Source organism: Lactuca sativa, chromosome 8 (genome assembly GCF_002870075.4).
Source record: "Lactuca sativa cultivar Salinas chromosome 8, Lsat_Salinas_v11, whole genome shotgun sequence".
Lineage (NCBI taxonomy): Eukaryota > Viridiplantae > Streptophyta > Magnoliopsida > Asterales > Asteraceae > Lactuca > Lactuca sativa.
Window position 1 is genome coordinate 279,394,576 of NC_056630.2, and position 21,039 is coordinate 279,415,614.

Consider the following 21,039-nt stretch of genomic DNA (forward strand, 5'->3'; position numbering starts at 1 on the left):
ACTTGTTATAGCAAACAAGTTACTTGAATCCTTCCTTTGTAGACTTGAGAAGCTAGCACCAAAATTTTAGTGCCTCTAATGATTTATACCCAAACCCTAGCAACAAAAACACGAGAGGAGTAGAAATTCGGCTATCCTTCTAGCAAAGAGCATGGATGAAAACAAGACACCCAAGGGGTCCTATTTATACATAATAGAAAAACCCTAGAAACCCTAATCCTGATTAAAATAATAATATTTCAATTTCAGGTGGTTATCCAGTTTCCATATCTTTAAAAGGAATATTCTAGATGTGTTTAATCACATATGATTATATGTATTTAGAACACATATGATTAAATAGATATAAACACATGTGACTAAATACATGAGATAAATTATTGAATCGTCATGAAATGAATATTGTCCACATAAATCATATGTTATTAAATGCATATAATCGCACTGATTAAATACATGAGAACATTATTGAATTAAGAAAGCAAAAACAAATTTTGTCCACATAAATCATATGTGATTAAATACATATAATCACATGTGATTATAAAAACGAGAACAACTATTGAATCTAGAACAAAAAAATAAATCTTATCCATATAAATTATATGTGATTAAATACATATAATCACATGTTATTAAATATACTAGAAATAATTATTAAATCAAGAGCACATAAATTAATCTAGTATAGATAAATTATATGTGATTAAATACATATAATCACATGTGATTAGATAGATATAATCACATGTGAGTATAGACAACAGAACAACCATTGAATCAAAAATATGAAAAACATACATTGGTCACATTAAAGTTATGTTATTAAATACATATAATCAGATATGAATAAATATATGAGAAACATTATTGAATGGAAAAAAAATGAAAACAAAGATTATTTATATAAATCATATATGATTATATGTTTTTAATCACATGCGATTTATGTGATTGAATACGTGTAATCACAATTGATCTATGTCATTATATGCATTTAATCATATATGATGTTGGTGGTTGTAGGTAGTGGGTGGTGATACGTGGTGGGTGGTGGTGGTGGTGGAGATGGGGGGAGGGTGATGAGTGTAGTATAGGTGATGAGTGACAATGGACGTAGGTGATGGTGGTTGTGTTGGTGATGGCGGGTGATAGGGATGGTGGCAGAGCGTGATGTTGATAGTGGTGGGTGGGGTGGTTGTGGTAATGGTAATGAGTGGGGTGGTGGTGGTGGGTATTGTTCGGTAGTGGTGACGGGTTGTGGGGGTGGTTGTTGGTGGTGGTGGTGGATGGTGGGGGTGAGGGTGGCACGTGGTAGGCGTGGTGGTGGCGGGTGATGGCATGCGGTAGAGGTGGTTGGTGATGATGGGTGGGTGGGTGGCGGTGGTGATGGGTGGTGGTTGGTAATGGAAGATAATGGTGATAGGGATGAATAGGTTGGTGATGGGGAGTATCGTGATGGTGGTGGTAGTGGCGGGTGGTGGTGATAGTGATGGTCGTGGGGTGGTGGAAGTAGATGGTGGTTGGTGGGTAGTGGGTAGTGGTGATGGTAATGGGTGAGTGGTGGTGATGAGTTGTGGGTGGTGATAAGTGGGTAGTGGTGGGTGATGATAATGGTGGTGGGTAGGGTGATAATGATGATGGTAGGTACGGTGATGGTGATGGTGATGGGTGGGGTGGTGGTAGTGGTGGGTGATGGTGGTGGTGACGGGTGATGGTGATGGTTGTGATGGTGGTGGTGGGTATGGTGTTGATGGTGATGGGTGGAGGTGATGGTGGTGGCGGTGGTGGTGTTGAGTGGTGGAGTGTTAGATTAGGTGTCTAAGCCTATAACTATAATTGGTATGTACTTGACCCGAGAGTAACATGGTCCATTTGGGTTGCATATCACCAGGACAATTTGACAGGATGGACTTTTGAGAAGAGGATACTTATGATTTGTTAATATATTATAAGTTCTAATATATTAATATGAAATCATATTATTTAATTAGTATTGATCAAGAATTAATTTGGTGATCAAAAGAGACTAATTAAATATGAGGGGTTGATTTGGTAAAATCATTCATTCTTATGGTGTGGGCCAATGACCCACTAAACCCATGTGCCAACCCATGGATGACCCATGGGGGTTTAAACCCATGGAGCCTAAGGAATATGGAAAGTCATACACATTAGGATTTACATGGTGTAACCCTAATCTTGCCACACCATATAAGAAGACCCTTAGCATCCAAAATTGACGACTACATACACTAGTGATCTTGGAGTTCATTGAGTTGATTTTGGTGCAAGAAATACTCTCTCAAAAGTCTCATTTGTTGTAGGTGTGTTGTGATTCCATTTGAGGTGCAACACTTGGGGCACTAAGTTCTTAATAGCCAAACTCAAGAAGCTCTACAAGCTAGAACAATGAGGTAATTTTATAACTCTCTTTTATGTTGATTATGTCATTTCCATGCTAGTTGTAGGCTTAATGCTTTGGAAACAATATTGCATGTATAATTAGAGAAAACATAGATCCAAAGCATTTAGGACTGTATGTGCACCATAGGATGTTGTAGTATACCAAAACCCATCAGTGGTATCACAGCCTAGGATTGTTTTCTATTATATTTTATGGAAATGTAATTTTCAAAGTTAAAAAATCGATTTTCTGCATTCTAGACAGTGAACTCGCCGAGTCCACTAAAAAAAAAAGTCCAACTCGATGAGTCCAGTTCATGTACTCGCCGAGTTGGTGCTCTAGTGGGCAGTTTTTTGAGTTTTTTTTTTGGCCTGTTTTGGATTAGAATCATTACCACAAAATGTTTTAGTTCATAAAATCTGATTTTGTTGATATGGTAACGATGATTCTCATCCAAATAAATGATAATTGTCAAAGTTTAATGATTTGTATTAGTTTATGTGTTTAGGCAAATTTCTTGAAACTTGTTTGATATGAATAATCTTAACTTATGAGTTTAATTAGATCATAGGCAAACTTTTTTTTGTTAGTTGTAATTTTTGATCTAATTGTTTTTGATGAAATCCATAACTTCTCCTCAAGTTATGGAAAGTGAAAAGTTTCATTTTTAAATGTCATCTTAAATGGTTTTAAGTCTTCCATAACTTGTCCTCAAGTTATGGAACTTGAAGAGTCTTTTACATATATGTTTTTATGAACTCCATAACTTGTCCTCAAGTTTTGGAATGTCAAGAGTCTTTTCATAAAACCTATATTAAACTCATAAGTTATGGATAACAAAATTTTTTGAATAGTTCAAAACTTGCCCTCAAGTTTTTGAATTTGTAAATGCAAAGTCTCACTTTGAAACATTTAGTTCCAAACCCTAGAATTTTAAAAGTTTAAACTCATAAGTTATGGATTCCAAAAGGTTTTTGAATTGTTCAAAACTTGCCCTCAAGTTTTGGAATTTGTAAAGTTTCACTGTTGAGTACTTTAATTCCAAACCCTAGAATTTTAAAAGTTTAAAATTCAAGCCTTATACTATTATAATATTATATGTTTGATATATATATATATATATATATATATATATATATATATATATATATATATATATATGTATAAGAGTAAAGTCAGTCTTATCGTTAGTAGGCCTCATTCACGAAGTCGGTCTATAAGGTGGGTATAAGATTACTGCCTATAAAATGGTAGTTTAATGGCTGTCCACTCTCACCCACCGCTACCTTGACTGGTGGAGGGTCGTTAGCCGAATGTGTTTGACAGGACATTTAAATTCTCATTAAAAGTATAATTAAATACTAAGTAACTAAACACTTATAAATTCCTAATCTTAGTTACTTAGGAAAATTTGAATTTGGTGTTAAGCCATGAAATTGCACTTTGCGCCTTGTTAAGTCATTAGTGGAGCGTGTGTGGTTAACCGACACACTAATCTGGGACTGACAATGTGTGGAAAAGGGTAGCTTGATGTTAATCATAGATCAATGGAGCGTGTGTGGTTAACCGGCACATTGATTAGGTGGTTGTAACATTGGGTGTACCAATCTAATTTTCATGGTTATCCACACCTTGTTTGTGATCCTTGTCATCCCAGTCACAAACTTGAAGGGCACAATTGAGATTTAAACATGCCATTGAAAAGTTTAATGAATCTCAAAGGATCTAGGAATTTCAATCTATTTAAAACTTAATTATCAGTTTCGTTTTTCATGGTGGAAATTGGTAAATCTTTATTTACCTACATTCAAATATTTTGTAATAGGATTACAACATCATTCTTTCGAATTGTAAAATATTGTGTTGGGTCCTAGCCTTAATATTTCATTTGGGTGTTATATTAAGGACATAAATCAACTAACATGAATTTCTCCCATTGTAGATGTCTGGTTCAGACAACTATGGTCTTCCCAAATCTTTTGAAACAAGCTTTCCTCTTGAAGATGGTATCCTACGTGGTGATCAAGGTGAAAGATTAATCCTTTTTTCGTGTGTTAGTAGAAATGGAAATCATACTTCACTTCCTCCACCCCCTCCAATTATTCTCCCTAACCCACAAGTTCAAAGACTTGAAAAGTTCAAGATCACTCAATCCCTATTGGATAGCAAACACAGGGATGGAAAGTCAGTGTGTGCACATGTCTTAGATATGAAGTCACACATTGACAAGATGAGAATGTTGGGTGTGGTGTTCCCAAGGAAGTTGTCTATTGATTGGATTCTTTAGTCACTTCCCGAGTCATATAGTGAGTTCATTAAGGACTACTATGTGACAAACCACAACATGACCCTTATTGATCTTACCTATTTGCTTGTTGTTGCCGCATCAGCAATGATTTGGCACACTGGAAAAGCAAATTTTATTGGAAGATCCACTTCTCAAACTTCCATGGACATTAACAATGGTAACATTGAAAGTCCAGAAAAGATTTCTCTTCCCAATGGAAAGGGATCGGCCATAGTCAACTCGGTTGACCAAATGGTGAAGAGAAAGTCTAAGTATGTGATTTTCTCATGTACCAATGCAAAAGAAACCATTTGTTTCTACTGCCATTTGAAGGTACATTGGAAGTGAAGCTGCCCTGACTACCTGAAAGATCTGAGATAAGGTAGAATCAATAAGGTTTGACTCTGCTTCAGGTAAGTCTACTGTCTGACTCTATTAAGTTCCTAATTGTTGATTCTTAATACATGATGCGACAAGGTTGCATTTTGATGTTTTGTAGGATCATGTAAAAGGAAGGAAGCTTAAAGGAAGAGTATGTTGAATCTGGTCGCGAAGATGGATTTCAATGGCATGGTTCGATGATCGGATTTTTGAGCTGTTGCTTAACAGTTATGATAGATTGCTTAGAAATATGTAGTAACATAGTTTTCATTTGTAATTGCATTGTAAGGAAAAGTTTTTCCACATTTTATCAATAAATATATTTTTTTTATTTTGTTATATCTCCTTGCAATGGCATTTGTGAAAATTGATGTTTGTATGTTTCTACGTTAGCAATATGAATTTGATTCTTTCATTTGTGGTAGTGTCAAAATTTACCAAATAAGGAAAGATTCTCATCAACCAAGTTTCAGTCGGATAGAAACTTGGAATCATGAAACTTGCATTGTGTGATGAATGAGAACTTCATCTTTGGGAAATTAAGACTAATTCCTTGTTCACATGAGTATATGAGTCAAGTGAAGGACTAGGGGACCGGGTACACTTGGTTGTGCACTGGTCAGGTCCACCTCAAAGAATGAAAAGACTATTCGTCATGATTTACTAAAGTTTGGTAAATATGGTTATGCTTACAATTTTAAGTATAATTTTGAACAGTTTCAATGTATGGCAGAACGAATGAGAAGAATCAAATTAGACAGAATGATAAAAGATGGGAGAGTACTTTAGTATTGTGTTTTATGATCATCTTAATGATTACAGAAAACCATATCACAATTGATCCTCTATGGACACCTTACTGCATTTGTATGACTAAGAAGAGGAATCGTGAATGGTTGAAATGGTTAAATCAAAAGGTGAATCATACTTCGTTCCAAATCGAGTCTTAGAGTCATATTACAAGATTGTAACTTGAGTGAAATAATCTTAAGGAAGGTTTAAAACACTCATCAAATGTAGAGTAAAATGTTTCTTACTCTTATACATTTGAAATTGGTAAGTTGTGATGTCTTGGTAAGGGCAGACACCAACTAAGGCCAATTGTGTGAAGTGTTAGTCTTGATTAGAAACCGAACTGAATATTGAATATTTGTTTGTCAAGGAACGGTTCTTGACAAGAGAGTCTTATATGTCAAGAGGTCAGTGGGAGTCTTAAAGATCTTGAAAGTTTCAAGATCAAATCAAGAGTATACCTATTGTTAATCACTAGCACACGACTTGAGGATTGTAACCTATCGTGTTGACATATTCTTGTTTCGGTGCCCATTCATGTTAAAGTTGACTATGTAGGTGAGTTTTATGAGTTCTAAATTGTTTTCATAACAACTTGGAAGCAATGGTAGGCCCTTGTGTTTCCAAGTGGAAAGAAATTAAGATTAAACAAGTTCAGTCCATATGGGTTTGGATTTGTCACTAACCTTGTCTTGTGATTATGGTTATGACAAATTCACATGGATAGGAAGACATATACCATAAAATCTAAGTGTCATAAGGTTTCTCTCCAATTCATGAAAATGATTGTGAGGAAACGCTTTCACTAAGTAGATTTTAAGGAGATAGAATTGTGATATTTGCATTCTCTAATTCAATTATGATTACGGCATCCATCTTCATAATTTGAATTGTGAGAAATGGCAAAGGGTCTAAACATTTGAAACTTACTGCGGTAAGTTCTAAAATTGTTTAGACACACATGTGAGATATCTAAGGAAAGGTGTATGAGTTTGAGAAGCCTAGATAAAGTCTTATCGAAGCATATGTATCAGAAATTTGAAATTTGGTAAGAAAGTCAATAAGTATTGATTTCTAGAAGTCCAGCTGATTTCTGAGTACATGTCAAAGCTAGTAGGAGCATAATTGTTATGCCAGTAAGATAATAATTATTATGCTAGTGGGAGCGAAATTATTATGGAAAGCGTTGCAAGTTAGCAATGTTAATTATAGAAAACAAAAGTTTCAATTTGCAAAGATGCAGGGTTTGAAAAGTTGTTTTGATATAATTAAGGGAGAGGAATTCATACTTCATTTCAAAATCTAAAAGCTTAGATTGAGTTTTAATCAAATTTAGTCTAATATATATGAATTTTATGTTGGAATGGTTCAACCTAAGGAAATTCTATATATGGAAATGATACTTGTGTTCCAAAATTTGATTATGATTACGACATCCCTCTTCATAATTCAAATTATGAGAAGATGGCAAATAAAAATATTATAGCATAAGACCGATCAAGTATCATGTCTTTATGTTAGACATTATGAATCGCATCCCATATGCTTCAGGTATAGGATCGATTGCATATGCTATAATATTCTCGTGTTCTAAAATTTCCAAATCCCTAGGGCATCTAGAGGGAAAAAGGAATAGAATCGGGTATGACTAAAGTGGTTTAACAACTGTTAAGAACAATCTAAGGTTCGCGAAGGATTGGTCGGTTACGGACAGTTGGAAGTATAATATTGGATGGAACATATTAACACTATTAAGAATAGACAAGATTCTATTAATAATGACTTGTCGTATGGAAAGATTGTTGGATTAATGTCTAAGTTCATAACTGTAATTGGTAAGACTTGACCCGACCCAACATGGTCCATCTGGGTTGCATGGCATCGGGACAATTGGATTGACAAGATAAGGAAAAAGGATACTAGTGATTTATATTAATATATTATAAGTTCTAATATATTAATATATAATCATATTATTTAATTAGTATTGATCAAGTATTAATTTATAATTAATTAAGTGATCAAAAGGAACTAATTAAGTATGGACTCTTAGATATATATGTGTGGTGGGCCAAGTTCATTTAGGTTGGGCTAAGCTTCATGGATAGTCCATGGAGTGTTTAACCCATGTATCATATGAAATGAAAAGTCATCGGTTTAAACCTAATCTCCACACTATATAAAGATGTCCTTAGTTGGTGAAATTGGCACTAGTGTGTGTACATAAAAGGGCAATGCCGATTTCACTAGAGAGAACCAAAGTATCCTTATTCTCAAGGTTATTCGAAGTGTTCATGGTGTTGTGTGAACCATTTGAGGTGTCACACTTGGGGCACTAGGCACTCAAGCTTCATGAAGACAAGTTACATCAAAAAAAGGTATGTGTTCTATCTATTTTATTACCCAAGTATATGATATTTGTATGCTAGTATAGGGTAATATCTTGGAAACTTCATATTTGCATGTATAATAGAGAAAACATAGATCCAAGGTATTTCGGGTTGTATGTGCACCATAGGATGTTGTAGTATACTAAAACCCAACAGTGGTATCAGAGCCATGGGTTGTTTTCTGTTATATTGATGCAAATGTATTATTTTCAAAGTTGAAAAAAAAATATGATGTTTGTCAAATTTTAAGATAATTACTTGTTTTTGTGAAAAACTAATTATTTGTAAAATTTGAATCATTTGCTATATGAGTTAAATTAGGTCAAATTTAGTAAAAGATAAAATGATATGATTATTTTATTAGTTTTAAAAGTTTGATCTAAAGACTTTTTTGAAACCTCCATAAGTTTTGGATATGTAAAGGTTTAAAAAAAATTGATTCAAAGTTTTTTTTATAGAGTTACAAAAATTGGTGTTAATGTTTTAAAGAATTCCATAACTTGTTCTTAAGTTATGGAACATGAAAAGTTTCATTATTAAACAAACACATTAAACTCCATAAGTTATGGAATCCAAAAGTTTTTTTTTTTGAATTATCTTGATCTTATGAGTTGATTTAGATTAATAGAAAATTATGTGATAATATGTTTTCAATCCATTTTAATCTAAGAGTTGATTCTAAAATGTGTTTTTGTAACTTGTCCTCAAGTTACATGAAAAGTCACATTTAAGTTTCTTAAAACTCATAAAAGTTGTCATTGGTTACAAAATGAAGAGTCTTGTCCTCATTAAATGGTTTTATGACTCCATAACTTGTCTTCAAGTTTTGGAGGTTCAAGAGTCTCTTCATTAAATAATAAAAAAAAATGTGTAACCTTAATTAAATCCATAAGTTATGAATAAGGAAGAGTCACATTCTTTAATGGTTTAAAGTCTTCCATAACTTGTCCTTAAGTTATGGAACTTGAAGAGTTTTTAGTTAAAACTACTTTAAACATATAAGTTATGGAATTAAATAGTTTTGAATAGTTTCAAAACTTGCCCTCAAGTTTTGGAATTTGTAAAGTTTTCCCATGAATACTTTAATTCCAAGTTAAGCCCTTAGAATTTTAAAAGTTAAAATTAAACCCTTATACTTTATAATATTATAAGTTAATAATATTTATATATATACTAAGTAAAGTCAGTCTTATCGTTAGTAGGCCTCATTCACGAAGCTGGTCTATAAGGGGGTATAAGGTTACTACCTATAAAATGGCAGTTTAATGGGTGTCCACTCTCACCCACTGCTTCCTTGACCGGTGGAGGGTCGTTAGCCGAACGGGTAGGACAAGGACTAGAATTCTCCCTTCATTAAAAGTATTAATGATAAATACTAAGTAACTAAACTCTTAATAATAACCAATCTTAGTTACTTAGGAAAATGTGAACAAGGTGCTAATCCATGAAATTACACTTTGCACTTTGTTTAAGTCGTTAGTGGAGCGTGTGTGGTTAACCGACACACTAACCTGGACTTAACAAGGAAGGCAAAGGGTAACTTAATATTTATCATAGTATCGGTGGAGCGTGTGTGGTTAACCGGCACATCGATTAAGGGGTAAATATTAAGGGTACCAAATATATTTGCATGGTTACTTCACACCTTGTAATACATTTCGTTTATCTTGGTGGAAATTGGTGAATCGTCATTCACCTACCTTCAAATATTTTATAGCTTGGATTACGACATCCCTCTTCCGAGTTATAAAATAGTTTGTAGGGTCCTAGCCTTAATATCTCATATTGGGTGTTATATTAAGGACTTTTAATCAATTATCTTGAATGTCTCCCAAAAGATGTCTAGTTCATCCATCTATGATCCTCCTAAATCTCTTGGAACTTCACTTCCTCCACCTCCTCCAATTATTCTCCCTATCCCACAAGTTCAAGGTCACTCAATCCCTATTGGCAAGGCAAGGTCTAGGTGTGCTTACATCTTGGAGATGAAGTCACATACTGACAAGCCCGGAGAGTTGGGTGTCAAAGTCTTGAGAAATTTGGTGGTTCAATCACTTTCAAAGTCACACAGTGAGTTCCTTTGGGACTCCTATGAAACAGACTATGACAAGACCCTTAATGATCTTATCTATTTTCTAAGATCAACTTCCTAAAACTTTATGGATATTGACAATGAAGACACTGGAAATCCAGAAAAAGCATTCTCTTCCCAATGGAAAGGGATCGGCCATAGTCAACTCGGTTGACCAAATGGTAAAGAGAAAAGCTAAGTCTGTGATAGTACCGATACCATTACCAAAGGGTCCATATGTTTATATTGCCAAAGGAAGGGGCATTAGTTGCGAGGCTGCCAATTTTACCTAAGGATGTTAAAGTCAATAAGTTTGACCCTACTTCAGGTAAAATCCAATATATAACTCTGCTAAGTTTCTATACTAAGATTCTTGATACATGATGCGACTGGGTCACATATTGATGTTTGTAAGAATCAAAGAAAAGTGAAGAAACTTAAAGAAAGAATATGCTGAATCTGATCGCGTAGATGGATTTCTATCGCATAGTTTGAAGATTGGATTCTTGAGCTACTTCTTAGGAGTTATGATATATTGCTTAGGAATAGATAACAACAAAGTTTTCATGCTCTTTTGTATTGTAAGGATAGTTTTTCTGCAAAGTTTTTAAAATAAAAGGAAAAAATGATGATTTTATTTATTTTAAAATATCCTTACAATGGCATTTGAGGAAAAAAAATTTGCTTATATGATTCCATTAATAGCAAGAGTGGAAATATGAAATTGATTCTTTCATTTGTGGTAATGTCTAAATTTACCAAATAAGGAAAGATCCTCATCACCCAAGTTTCAATTGGACCGAAACTTGGAATCACAAAAGTTGTATAGCATGATGAATGAGAAATTTTCATCTTTGGAAAATTAAGACTAGTTCCTTGTTCACATGTATATGTGAGTTAAGTGAAGGACTAAGGGATCGAGTACACATTCTTGTGCACTGGCCAAAGTCCACCACAAAAGATCGATAAGATTATTCGTCATAATTTACTAAAGCTCAGTAAATATGTTTATACTTACAAGCCTAAGTGTAATTCTGATACATTGGAAAAGGTTCCAATGTATGACAGAGCGAATAAGAAGAATCAAATTAAGAAGAAGGATAAAAATTTCTCAAATCTGAAAAGATGGGAGAGTACTTTAGTATCATGTCATATGATCATCTTAATGATTAAGAGACCTTATCGCAATTCATCCTCTAAGTGCATTCTGATAGCTAAGAAGAGGAGCTATGAATTGTTGAAGTGGTTAAATCAAGATGATGAGTCATATTTCATTCCAAAACAATTCTTAGAGTCATACTCCGAGATTGTAACTTGAGTGACATGTCTTAAAGAAGGTTTAAAACACTTGTCAAATGTAAGAATAAAAGTTTTCTACTCTTGTACATTTGAAATTGGTAAGTTGTGATGTTTTGGACAAAACAAAGACCAACCAAGGCCAATTGTATGAAGTGTTTGTCTTGATTAGAATCCGCACTATCTCTTGAATATCTGACAAGAAATTCTTATATGTCAAGAGGAAAGTAGGAGTCTTAAAGGTCTTGAAAGTCTTAAGAACTAATCAAGAATAAAAACTGAAGTTCTTCACTAGCACACGACTTGAGGTTTATAACCTATCGTGTTGACATATTCTGTGCCCATTCCAATTAAAGTTGGCTTTGCATATGAGTTCTTCAAGTTCTCAATTGGTTGCACAACAACTTGGAAGCAATGGCAGGCCCTTGAGCTGTCAGATGGCAAGAAATTAAGATTGAGTTCAGTCCATATGAGTTTAGATTTATCATTATCCTTGTCTTGTGACTATGGTTTTGACAATTCACATGGATAAGAACACATACACCATTAAATCTAAGTTTCATAAGGTTTCTCTCCGATTCATGAAAAGGATGGTGAGGAAACACTTTCACTAAGTAGATTTTAACAAGATAGCAATTGTGATATTTACATTCTCAAAGTCGTTAGTGGAGCGTGTGTGGTTAATCGACACACTAACCTGGACTTGTGAGAAGTGGCAAAGGTCTAAACAATTAAGACTATGACTACAACATCCCTTTTCATAGTTCCTAAATTGTTTAGACACACCTGTGAGCTATCTAATGAAAGGTGTATGATTTTGATAGTCTTATCAAAGCAATCTAGTATCAGAAATCTGAACTTTGGTAAGAATGTCAATCAAGTATTGATTTCTAGAAGTCCATCTGATTTCTGAGTACATGTCAAAGCTAGTGGGAGCATAAGTTTTATGCTAATAATCATCATTTTAGTGGGAGCATGATAATTATGATAAGTATTGCAAGTTAGAAATGTTAATTATAGAAAAGAAAAGTTTCAATTCGTTGAAAAAAAGGTGTTTTGCTATAATTAAGGGAGAGGAAATTATATTTCGTTTCAATTCTAAAAGCTTAGATTGAGATTTTAATCAAATTTAGTCAAGAATATATATGAATTTCATAAGAAAATTCTATATATGGGTTCATTATTTGCGTTCTAAAATTCGATTATGATTACGGCATATCTTTTCATAATCTGAATTATGAGAACTTGACAAATTGAAATGGATATATTATAGCAAAAGATTGGTTTAGTCTTTACGTGAGACATCATGAATCGTGTTCCATATGCTTCGGATATAGGATCGGTTACATGTGCTATATTCATGCTTTCTAAAATTTTCCAAATGCATGGGGCATTAAGAAGGTAAAAGGTCTAGAATTGGATATGACTAAAAGGATTAAGCAATTGTCGAGGACAATCTAAGGTTTACCAAATATTGGTTGCTCAGGGACAGTTGGAAGTATAGTGTTAATTGTTGGAAGGACCATATTGACATATTTTGAAAAGAGGCAACTCTTGTTCAGAAGTGATAGTCAAAAGGGGAATGTGGAAATGATCCCATTTGTGGAAGTTGTTCAATAAATCTGTGTAAGATTAGGAAACTTAATGCAAGAAGGATGTTTCCAAGGAGTTGATCTCCTTTGGAATGCTCTGTAATGTTTGTTGTCACGTCTTTGTGACTTTGTGCATAATCATTACAAGAGAATCATTGCATATAAGTTTAGAATCTAACAGATTTCGGTAAAATGGCATGAATTTAGAATTCCTGCATTTGCCTAAGAATTCGGGAGTGTGAAATTAGAATCATTGAAATTTTGGTCAATTGGTTTATTTCACAAAGTAAGGATCATAGACAAACATAGAGTGCATACTAGGTGTATGGCAAAGCTATTGTTTAGAAAAAAAAACATAGTGTACATGCTTGGAGCATGGGACAACTAGTGTTTTTAATTCAAGTATAAAGTTGATAAAACCGAAACAATGAATAATGAGTAATCAGTATGGTGATAAATAAAAGGTGTTTTATTTATATTCATAGGGTTTGATACCATATTAGATTCAATTATTCTTATGTTTCATTTTGCATGTTTTGACTTCCAGAATAAACTAAGTTATTCTTCCGGAATGACTAAGTTATTCAAACCATCCACAGTCGATCATATGCTGGAAGTAGAAATGAATCAAGACTGTCATGGGTTGGCTTGTAGAGGTCCAAGTTGGTGGACAAAGTTGTGCTACAACACTCATGAGTGCTCATAAGTTCTGAGTATTGGATTCAACCCGCGCTCATTGGAATCACTTCATGGATTTTATCACGAGTGATCATGAGATGATAATATCTTATATTCTTCAAACCTAGATATATGAGTTGTTACTATGAGTTGGTTGTACATTGATTGCATGAAAACGCATTCGGTAACTCAATGTTATAAAACGTGCCTTTGTGTATGATTCAACAAGTAGTTGAACAATCCATATGAGTCGAAGTTTATCCATTCCTTTTACCTTCGGGATAAAAGCAATATTTGTGGGCCCCTCGATGATTTAATGATGATACGTGTGAGTGCTTGGCCAAGCCAGGACTGATTTGATCTATTCAATCAGTCAGTCATCATGAATCAGAAATCAGGAAACAAAAATGGACAGAGAGAATGATTTTAATCCATGTCTCAGTCCATATGATATCTAGAATGGAGGAATATGATCCCTTATCTAATGGATAAGTCATTGACAAAGGTCAAAGTTCATCGACAAGGTCAGAGTTCGACAGAAGCTTTTGAGAGCTACGATTGCCAGTCGGTTCTTGAAGGCATAAGAAATAATAGTTTTAGACTTATCCAAGTGGGAGACTGTTGGATTAATGTCTAAGTCCATAACTGTAATTTATAAGACTTGACCCGACCCGACATGGTCCATTTGAGTTGCATGACATTAGGACAATTGGATTGACAAGATGAGGAAAAAGGGTACCAGTGATTTATATTAATATATTATAAGTTCTAATATATTAATATATAATCATATTATTTAATTAGTATTGATCAAGTATTAATTTATAATTAATTAAGTGATCAAAAGGAACTAATTAAGTATGGACTCTTAGATATATATGTGTGGTGGGCCAAATTCATTTAGGTTGGGCTAAGCTTCATGGATAGTCCATGGAGTGTTTAACCCATTGGTCATATGAAATGAAAGGTCATGGGTTTAAACCTAATCTCCACACTATATAAAGATGTCATTGGTTAGTGAAATTGGCACTTGTGTGTGTACACAAAAGGGAAATTCCGATTTCACTAGAGAGAACCAAAGTATCCTTATTCTCAAGGTTATTCCAAGTGTTCATGGTGTTGTGTGAACCATTTGAGGTGTCACACTTGGGGCACTAGGCACTCAAGCTTCATGAAGACAAGTTACATAAAAAAAAGGTATGTATTCTATCTATTTTATTACCCAAGTATATGATATTTGTATGCTAGTATAGGGTAATATCTTGGAAACTTCATATTTGCATGTATAATAGAGAAAATATAGATCCAAGGTATTTAGGGTTGTATGTGTACCATAGGATGTTGTAGTATACTAAAACCCAACAAAGATATGGAATGTTTTTATATTGGGAGTTGGAGATTAAGAATATATGAAAAAGTTAGAAACTTTTATGCAAGAAGGATGTTCAAAGGAATGTACTTTGAATTTGAGACTTTGCTTCCTTGGAATGGTTTTGTTATCAATCTCCACTGGAAAGTTTTGTAATATCGTTGGTCAAGTCTCTGTGACTTTTGTTACTATGACATTACAAAAGAATCATTGCATGATAGTTTAGAATCTAACACTTTATAGCAGTGACAAGAATTTGGAATTCTTACACTTGAAATAAGTATTTGGAATTGTAAAATGAGCATCATTGAAATGTTGTCAATTGATCTATTTCTTAAAGTAAGGATCATAGATAAACATAGTGTGCATGCTTTGAGAATGGGACAACTATTGTTTTAATTCAAGTATTAATTTGAATATTCTAAACATTATACAATGAATAATGAGTAATTAGTATGGGACTCAAAAGTTTTAGGGCCATATAGGGTTAGTATTATTCTTGTGTTTCACTTTGCATGTTTTGACTTCGTCTGAACAGGGCTATTGACCAGTATCTGACAAAAAGGGTAGCCACTCAGTTGAAAGCTATCTTAGAATAGGAAGAAAAAGATTATGATAGAATACGTCTTGTTTATCTCGACCAAATGGGCTAATATTGGCACTGATAGTACGTAAATGTAACTCGCTGTTTAAACCGAATAACTAGGTTATTCAAACCATCCACAATCGATCATGCTTTGGAAGTAGGTATTGAGGCAAGACTATCATGAATGGGTTTGTAGTTTGTCTAGGTGTTTTAGACATAGCTGCAGTGTTCATGAGTACTCTTGGAATAAGATTCGAGTATTGGATTCAACCCACGCTCATCAGAATCACTTCATGGATTTTATCACGAGTGATTATGAGACGATAATATCTTACATTCTTGAAATAGAGACATGTGAGTTGTAGTTGTGAGTCGGTTGCACATCGAAATATGTAAACACACCAGTAACTTGGATGTTATAAAACATATTGTTGTGTGTAATTTGATGAGTAAGTACAAGCAATCATTTGGGTTGAAGTTTATCCGTTCCTTTTACCCCATGTGGATAAAAGTGATATATGTGGTCCCCTTTATGATTTAGTGATGACACCCCTAAGTGCATGGCAAAGCCTGGATTGATTTGATATGTTCAATTAGTCGGTCGTCATAAGTCGAAAATCGGGAAACAACAGATGGACATAGAGAATGATTATAAACCATGTCTCAGTCCATATGATATCTAGAATGGAGGAATATATGATCCTTTATCTAATGGACACGTCATTGACTAAGTCAGAGTTTGACAGCAGCTTTTAAGATCTACGATTGCTATTGGGTTGTGGAGTCGTACTTGCAATAATAGTCATTAGACTTATCCAAGTGGGAGACTGTTGGATTAGGTGTCTAAGCCTATAACTATAATTGGTACGTACTTGGCCCGAGAGTAGCATGGTCCATTTAGGTTACATATCACCAGGACAATTTGACAGGATGGACTTTTAGAAGAGGAAAATTATGATTTGTTAATATATTATAAGTTCTAATATATTAATATGAAATCATATTATTTAATTAGTATTGATCAAGAATTAATTTGGAATTAATTTTATGATCAAAAGAGACTAAATAAATATGAGAGGTTGATTTGGTAAAATCATTCATTCTTATCGTGTGGGCCAACTATCCATGATTCCTTAGGTTGGGCTAAACCCATGTGACAACCCATGGATGATCCATGGAGTTTAAACCCATGGAGCCTAAGGAATATGGAAGGTCATACACATTAGGGTTTACATGGTGTAACTCTAATCTTGCCACACTATATAAGAAGCCCCTTAGCATCCAAAATTGACAACTACATACACTAGTGATCTAGGAGTTCATTGAGTAAATTTTGGTGCAAGAAATACTCTCTCAAAATTCTCCTTTGTTCTAGGTGTGTTGTGATTCCATTTGAGGTGCAACACTTGGGGCACTAAGTTCTTAAAGGCCAAACTCAAGAAGCTCTACAAGCTACAACAAAGAGGTAATTATATAACTCTCTTTTATGTTGATTTGTCATTTCCGTGCTAGTTGTAGGCTTAATGCTTTTGGAAACAATATTTCATGTATAATTAGAGAAAACATAGATCCAAAGTATTTAGGGTTGTATGTGCACCATAGAATGTTGTAGTATACCAAAACCCATCACGGAGGTGGGTTGCGGTGATAGGTGTTGGTGGTAGGTGGTGGTAGTGGGTTATAGGTTGTGATGATGGTGGTTAGGAGTGGTAAGGGTGGATGGCGGTTAGTGGTGGGTGGTAGCAGGTGGTTTTTGGTGGTGGTGACGGTCTGTGACGGTGGAGGTGGTGGTAGTGGGTTGTTGGTTGTGGTGATAGGTGGTGAATGGTTGTGGTTGGTGGGTGATGGCTGGTGAGTTGGAGGTGGTAGTGATGGGTTGTATGTAGTGGCCCTAGGTAGTGTTGGTTGGGTGGTGAGTGGTGTAAGTAGTGAGTTTTTTAATTATTTTTGAATATATTTTTTTATTTATATGAATATTATTTTATAGTGTTTGATTTAATTACAAAAGTGTCACCTTGCAAATTAAAGAAGAATTTTTGTTATCAAATGTTCTGGCAATAAGAAATATTCTCAATTGAACGCCCCTATGTATATATATATATATATATATATATATGTATATATATATATATATATATATATATATATATATATATATATATATATATATATAAGGAGTGATTCAAATGAGAACCACAAAAGATAAAGAACCCTAAGAACCCCCATTAGTTAGTAAATATTTACATGATATTCTTATTAAACGTGTGAAAATCCTATTTTTTTCTCTTTTTGATACAAAAAGGGCAAAATGGTAATTTTTGCAGTATAATATTTTCATTCTTATATGCTCTCATATTTGAACACAAAACTTACACAAATTACAAGTTTATACAGTCCATTTATAGATTAAATCACAAAATTCACAACTTAATACAAATCATTTTTCAATAATTCACAAACTCAAAGAAATCAAAAATTCAAACACTACTACTACCACCACCACACACTGCCACTAACCACCTGTACCAGCATCGCAACCATCATTTTCTTCTAAATCAGATCTGTAAATAAAGTCATGCATTAATAACTTGAATACTACATTCACAGTCTAATAAAACAATTTATTTGACTCATTTTGAATTTAATGTAAAACTATTATATTAAAAGTACTGTATTCTTACATACATATACAACATAAAAATAAATATATTCAGAAGAAATTTAACAAAAAAATTTATGCATAAATCATTCATATTTTAAATTGTGAATTTAATATATTAAGGTGTAAATAAAATTTACATTATTTTAAAAGCAAACAAAAAATTATAAAATAATCACAAGTTAATGTCAATTTATTCACAACGTAATATAATCAATTCATAATTTAATACACAAAATTCACAGCTTAATATAGTCAATTCATAGTCTAAAAAGAAAATTCACAGTTTAATGTAGTCAATTCACAATTTAAAACACAAAAATCATAGTTTAATATAGTCAATTCATAGTCTAAGAAGAAAATTCACAGTTTAATGCAGTCAATTTACAATTGAAAACACGAAAATCACAGTTTGGTACACAAAATTCAAAGTTTAATACACAAAAAGTAAGCATTCATAACCATATTTTCAACTTAACACTCTTTATATAGTCCATTCAAAGTTTATACACAAAATGCATAGCTTAACTTAATACAAGTAACTTCATAGCTTCATACACATAATTCACGGCTTAATCTAGTCAATTTACAGTTCAAACATAAAATTCACATCTTAATGCAGTCAATTCGTAGCTTAAAAAGAAAATTCAAAGCTTAATGCCATCAATTCACAGTTTAAAACACAAAAATCATAGCTTAGTACACTAAATTCACATTTTAATACACAAAAAGTACTATTCACATCCATATTATCAGCTTAATACACTTATTATAATTAATACACAATTTAATATAGAAAATTCACAAACTAGTATAATAAATTCAAAAAAATTATACATTTACAACTTAATAGCAGTTAAAAGTAAGATTAGCACAATTATACGATAAATGAGAGATTAAAACATCAAATTCACACTTTAACAGAAAAAAAAACTATATCATAGAGATCTACAACAGATGCAAGTAGAAAAACAAGTAGAAAACAAAACTTAAAAGAGATTTATCTATAAAAATCGACATACCTGATTTTTTTTTGAAGATTTATCTTCAAAAATCAGATATGATGCAAGCCAACATGAAATGCATCAGATACACCTGATCCATACATGAAATGCATCGTAAACATCAGATTTGTGAAGATCTAGTGTTAGATAATAGATCTGGCGTTTGAAAATTCGTTAATCAGGAGATCTAGTGCGCCGACCAGATCTGATCTGAATTGAAAATGCACAAACACATCAGATCTAGTGATATCTGATGCACATCTGATGAGATCTGATGTAGATCTATTGGTTCACAAGAAATTGGAGAGAAAATGATGGATATGGTTGTAGATCCGGTGGAGTGACGGTGGAGGATGAGGAAGATGATGTCGTCGGAGGAGGTATGTCTTCGGAGTTGATGCTGTTGTAAAGCTGATCTCGCTGGTCGTCGATGGTGGCAGCTATCAGCAAAAATCATAGCTCTGAAGGTGGAGGATGACGAAGCTAGCGATGTATTAGGTGTTTTGATCAAGTGTATCTCAGGTAGAAATCACACATATGGATGACGTCGATGGTGCAAACTTGGATTCCAGCGAGGTGGACATCGGCAGCGGAGGTGACGGCGATTGGAGGTTTCTACCACCGGTGGAATGAGGGAGAGAATTGATGGGTTGGTATTTTGAGAACTATGAAAGAAAGAATCAGATCTGTCTTTTAGATCTAGTTTGCAATATTTGATAAATTGTTTGTGAAACTAGACTCACATGTATTGTTATTTACAATAATGCCACTATTTTATTTTAACAAGCTAAAATTAGAAGTTCTTACGGTTCTTATTCTTTTGTGGTTCTCATTTGAACCTTTATATATATATATATATATATATATATATATATATATATATATATATATATATATATATATATATATATATATATATATGGGGCTAGGTTCATGTGTTTAGAATATCTATTGTGTGGTCGTAAGGACAATTCTGAACCAATCCATGAGAATAATGAATAGCTATGATTTTAAGGGTCTATGATATTACAATGGAATAAAATGTACCATACTATACTATTTTATTTTAACAAGCTAAAATTAGAAGTTCTTACTGTTCTTATTCTTTTGTGGTTCTCATTTGAACCTTTACATATATATATACATATATATATATATATATATATATATATATATATATATATATATATTTATGGGGCTAGGTTCATGTGTTCTGAACATCTATTCTGTGGTCGTAAGGACAATTCTGAACCAATGCATGAGAATAATGAATGGCTATGATTTTAAGGGTCTATGATATAACAATGGAATAAAATGTATTATACTATCACTCAAATTTAATTAGTATATGAGTATTTTAGTCAATTAAACTATATTTAAAAAAGGATATCTTCAGATTTTAAAAGATAATTATGATTTTATTCAAAATTAATTCAATTTCAATTCTAATTTAATTTTTAATCATAACCGATTATAATCTATTTTATTCTATCAGAATGACATTATGTTCAAATGAAAGTTTATGAT

General features: G+C 33.2%; 1 protein-coding gene across 1 annotated transcript; it reads left to right on the forward strand.

The window, feature by feature from the left end:
* The first annotated feature begins 1,157 nt into the window (after positions 1–1,157).
* Positions 1,158–1,560, forward strand: LOC128127987 (uncharacterized). The gene is made up of 2 exons (XM_052766740.1): positions 1,158–1,333; positions 1,437–1,560. Exons 1-2 carry the CDS (start codon positions 1,158–1,160, stop codon positions 1,558–1,560), a joined length of 300 nt encoding a protein of 99 aa, XP_052622700.1.
* The last annotated feature ends 19,479 nt before the right edge of the window (positions 1,561–21,039 follow it).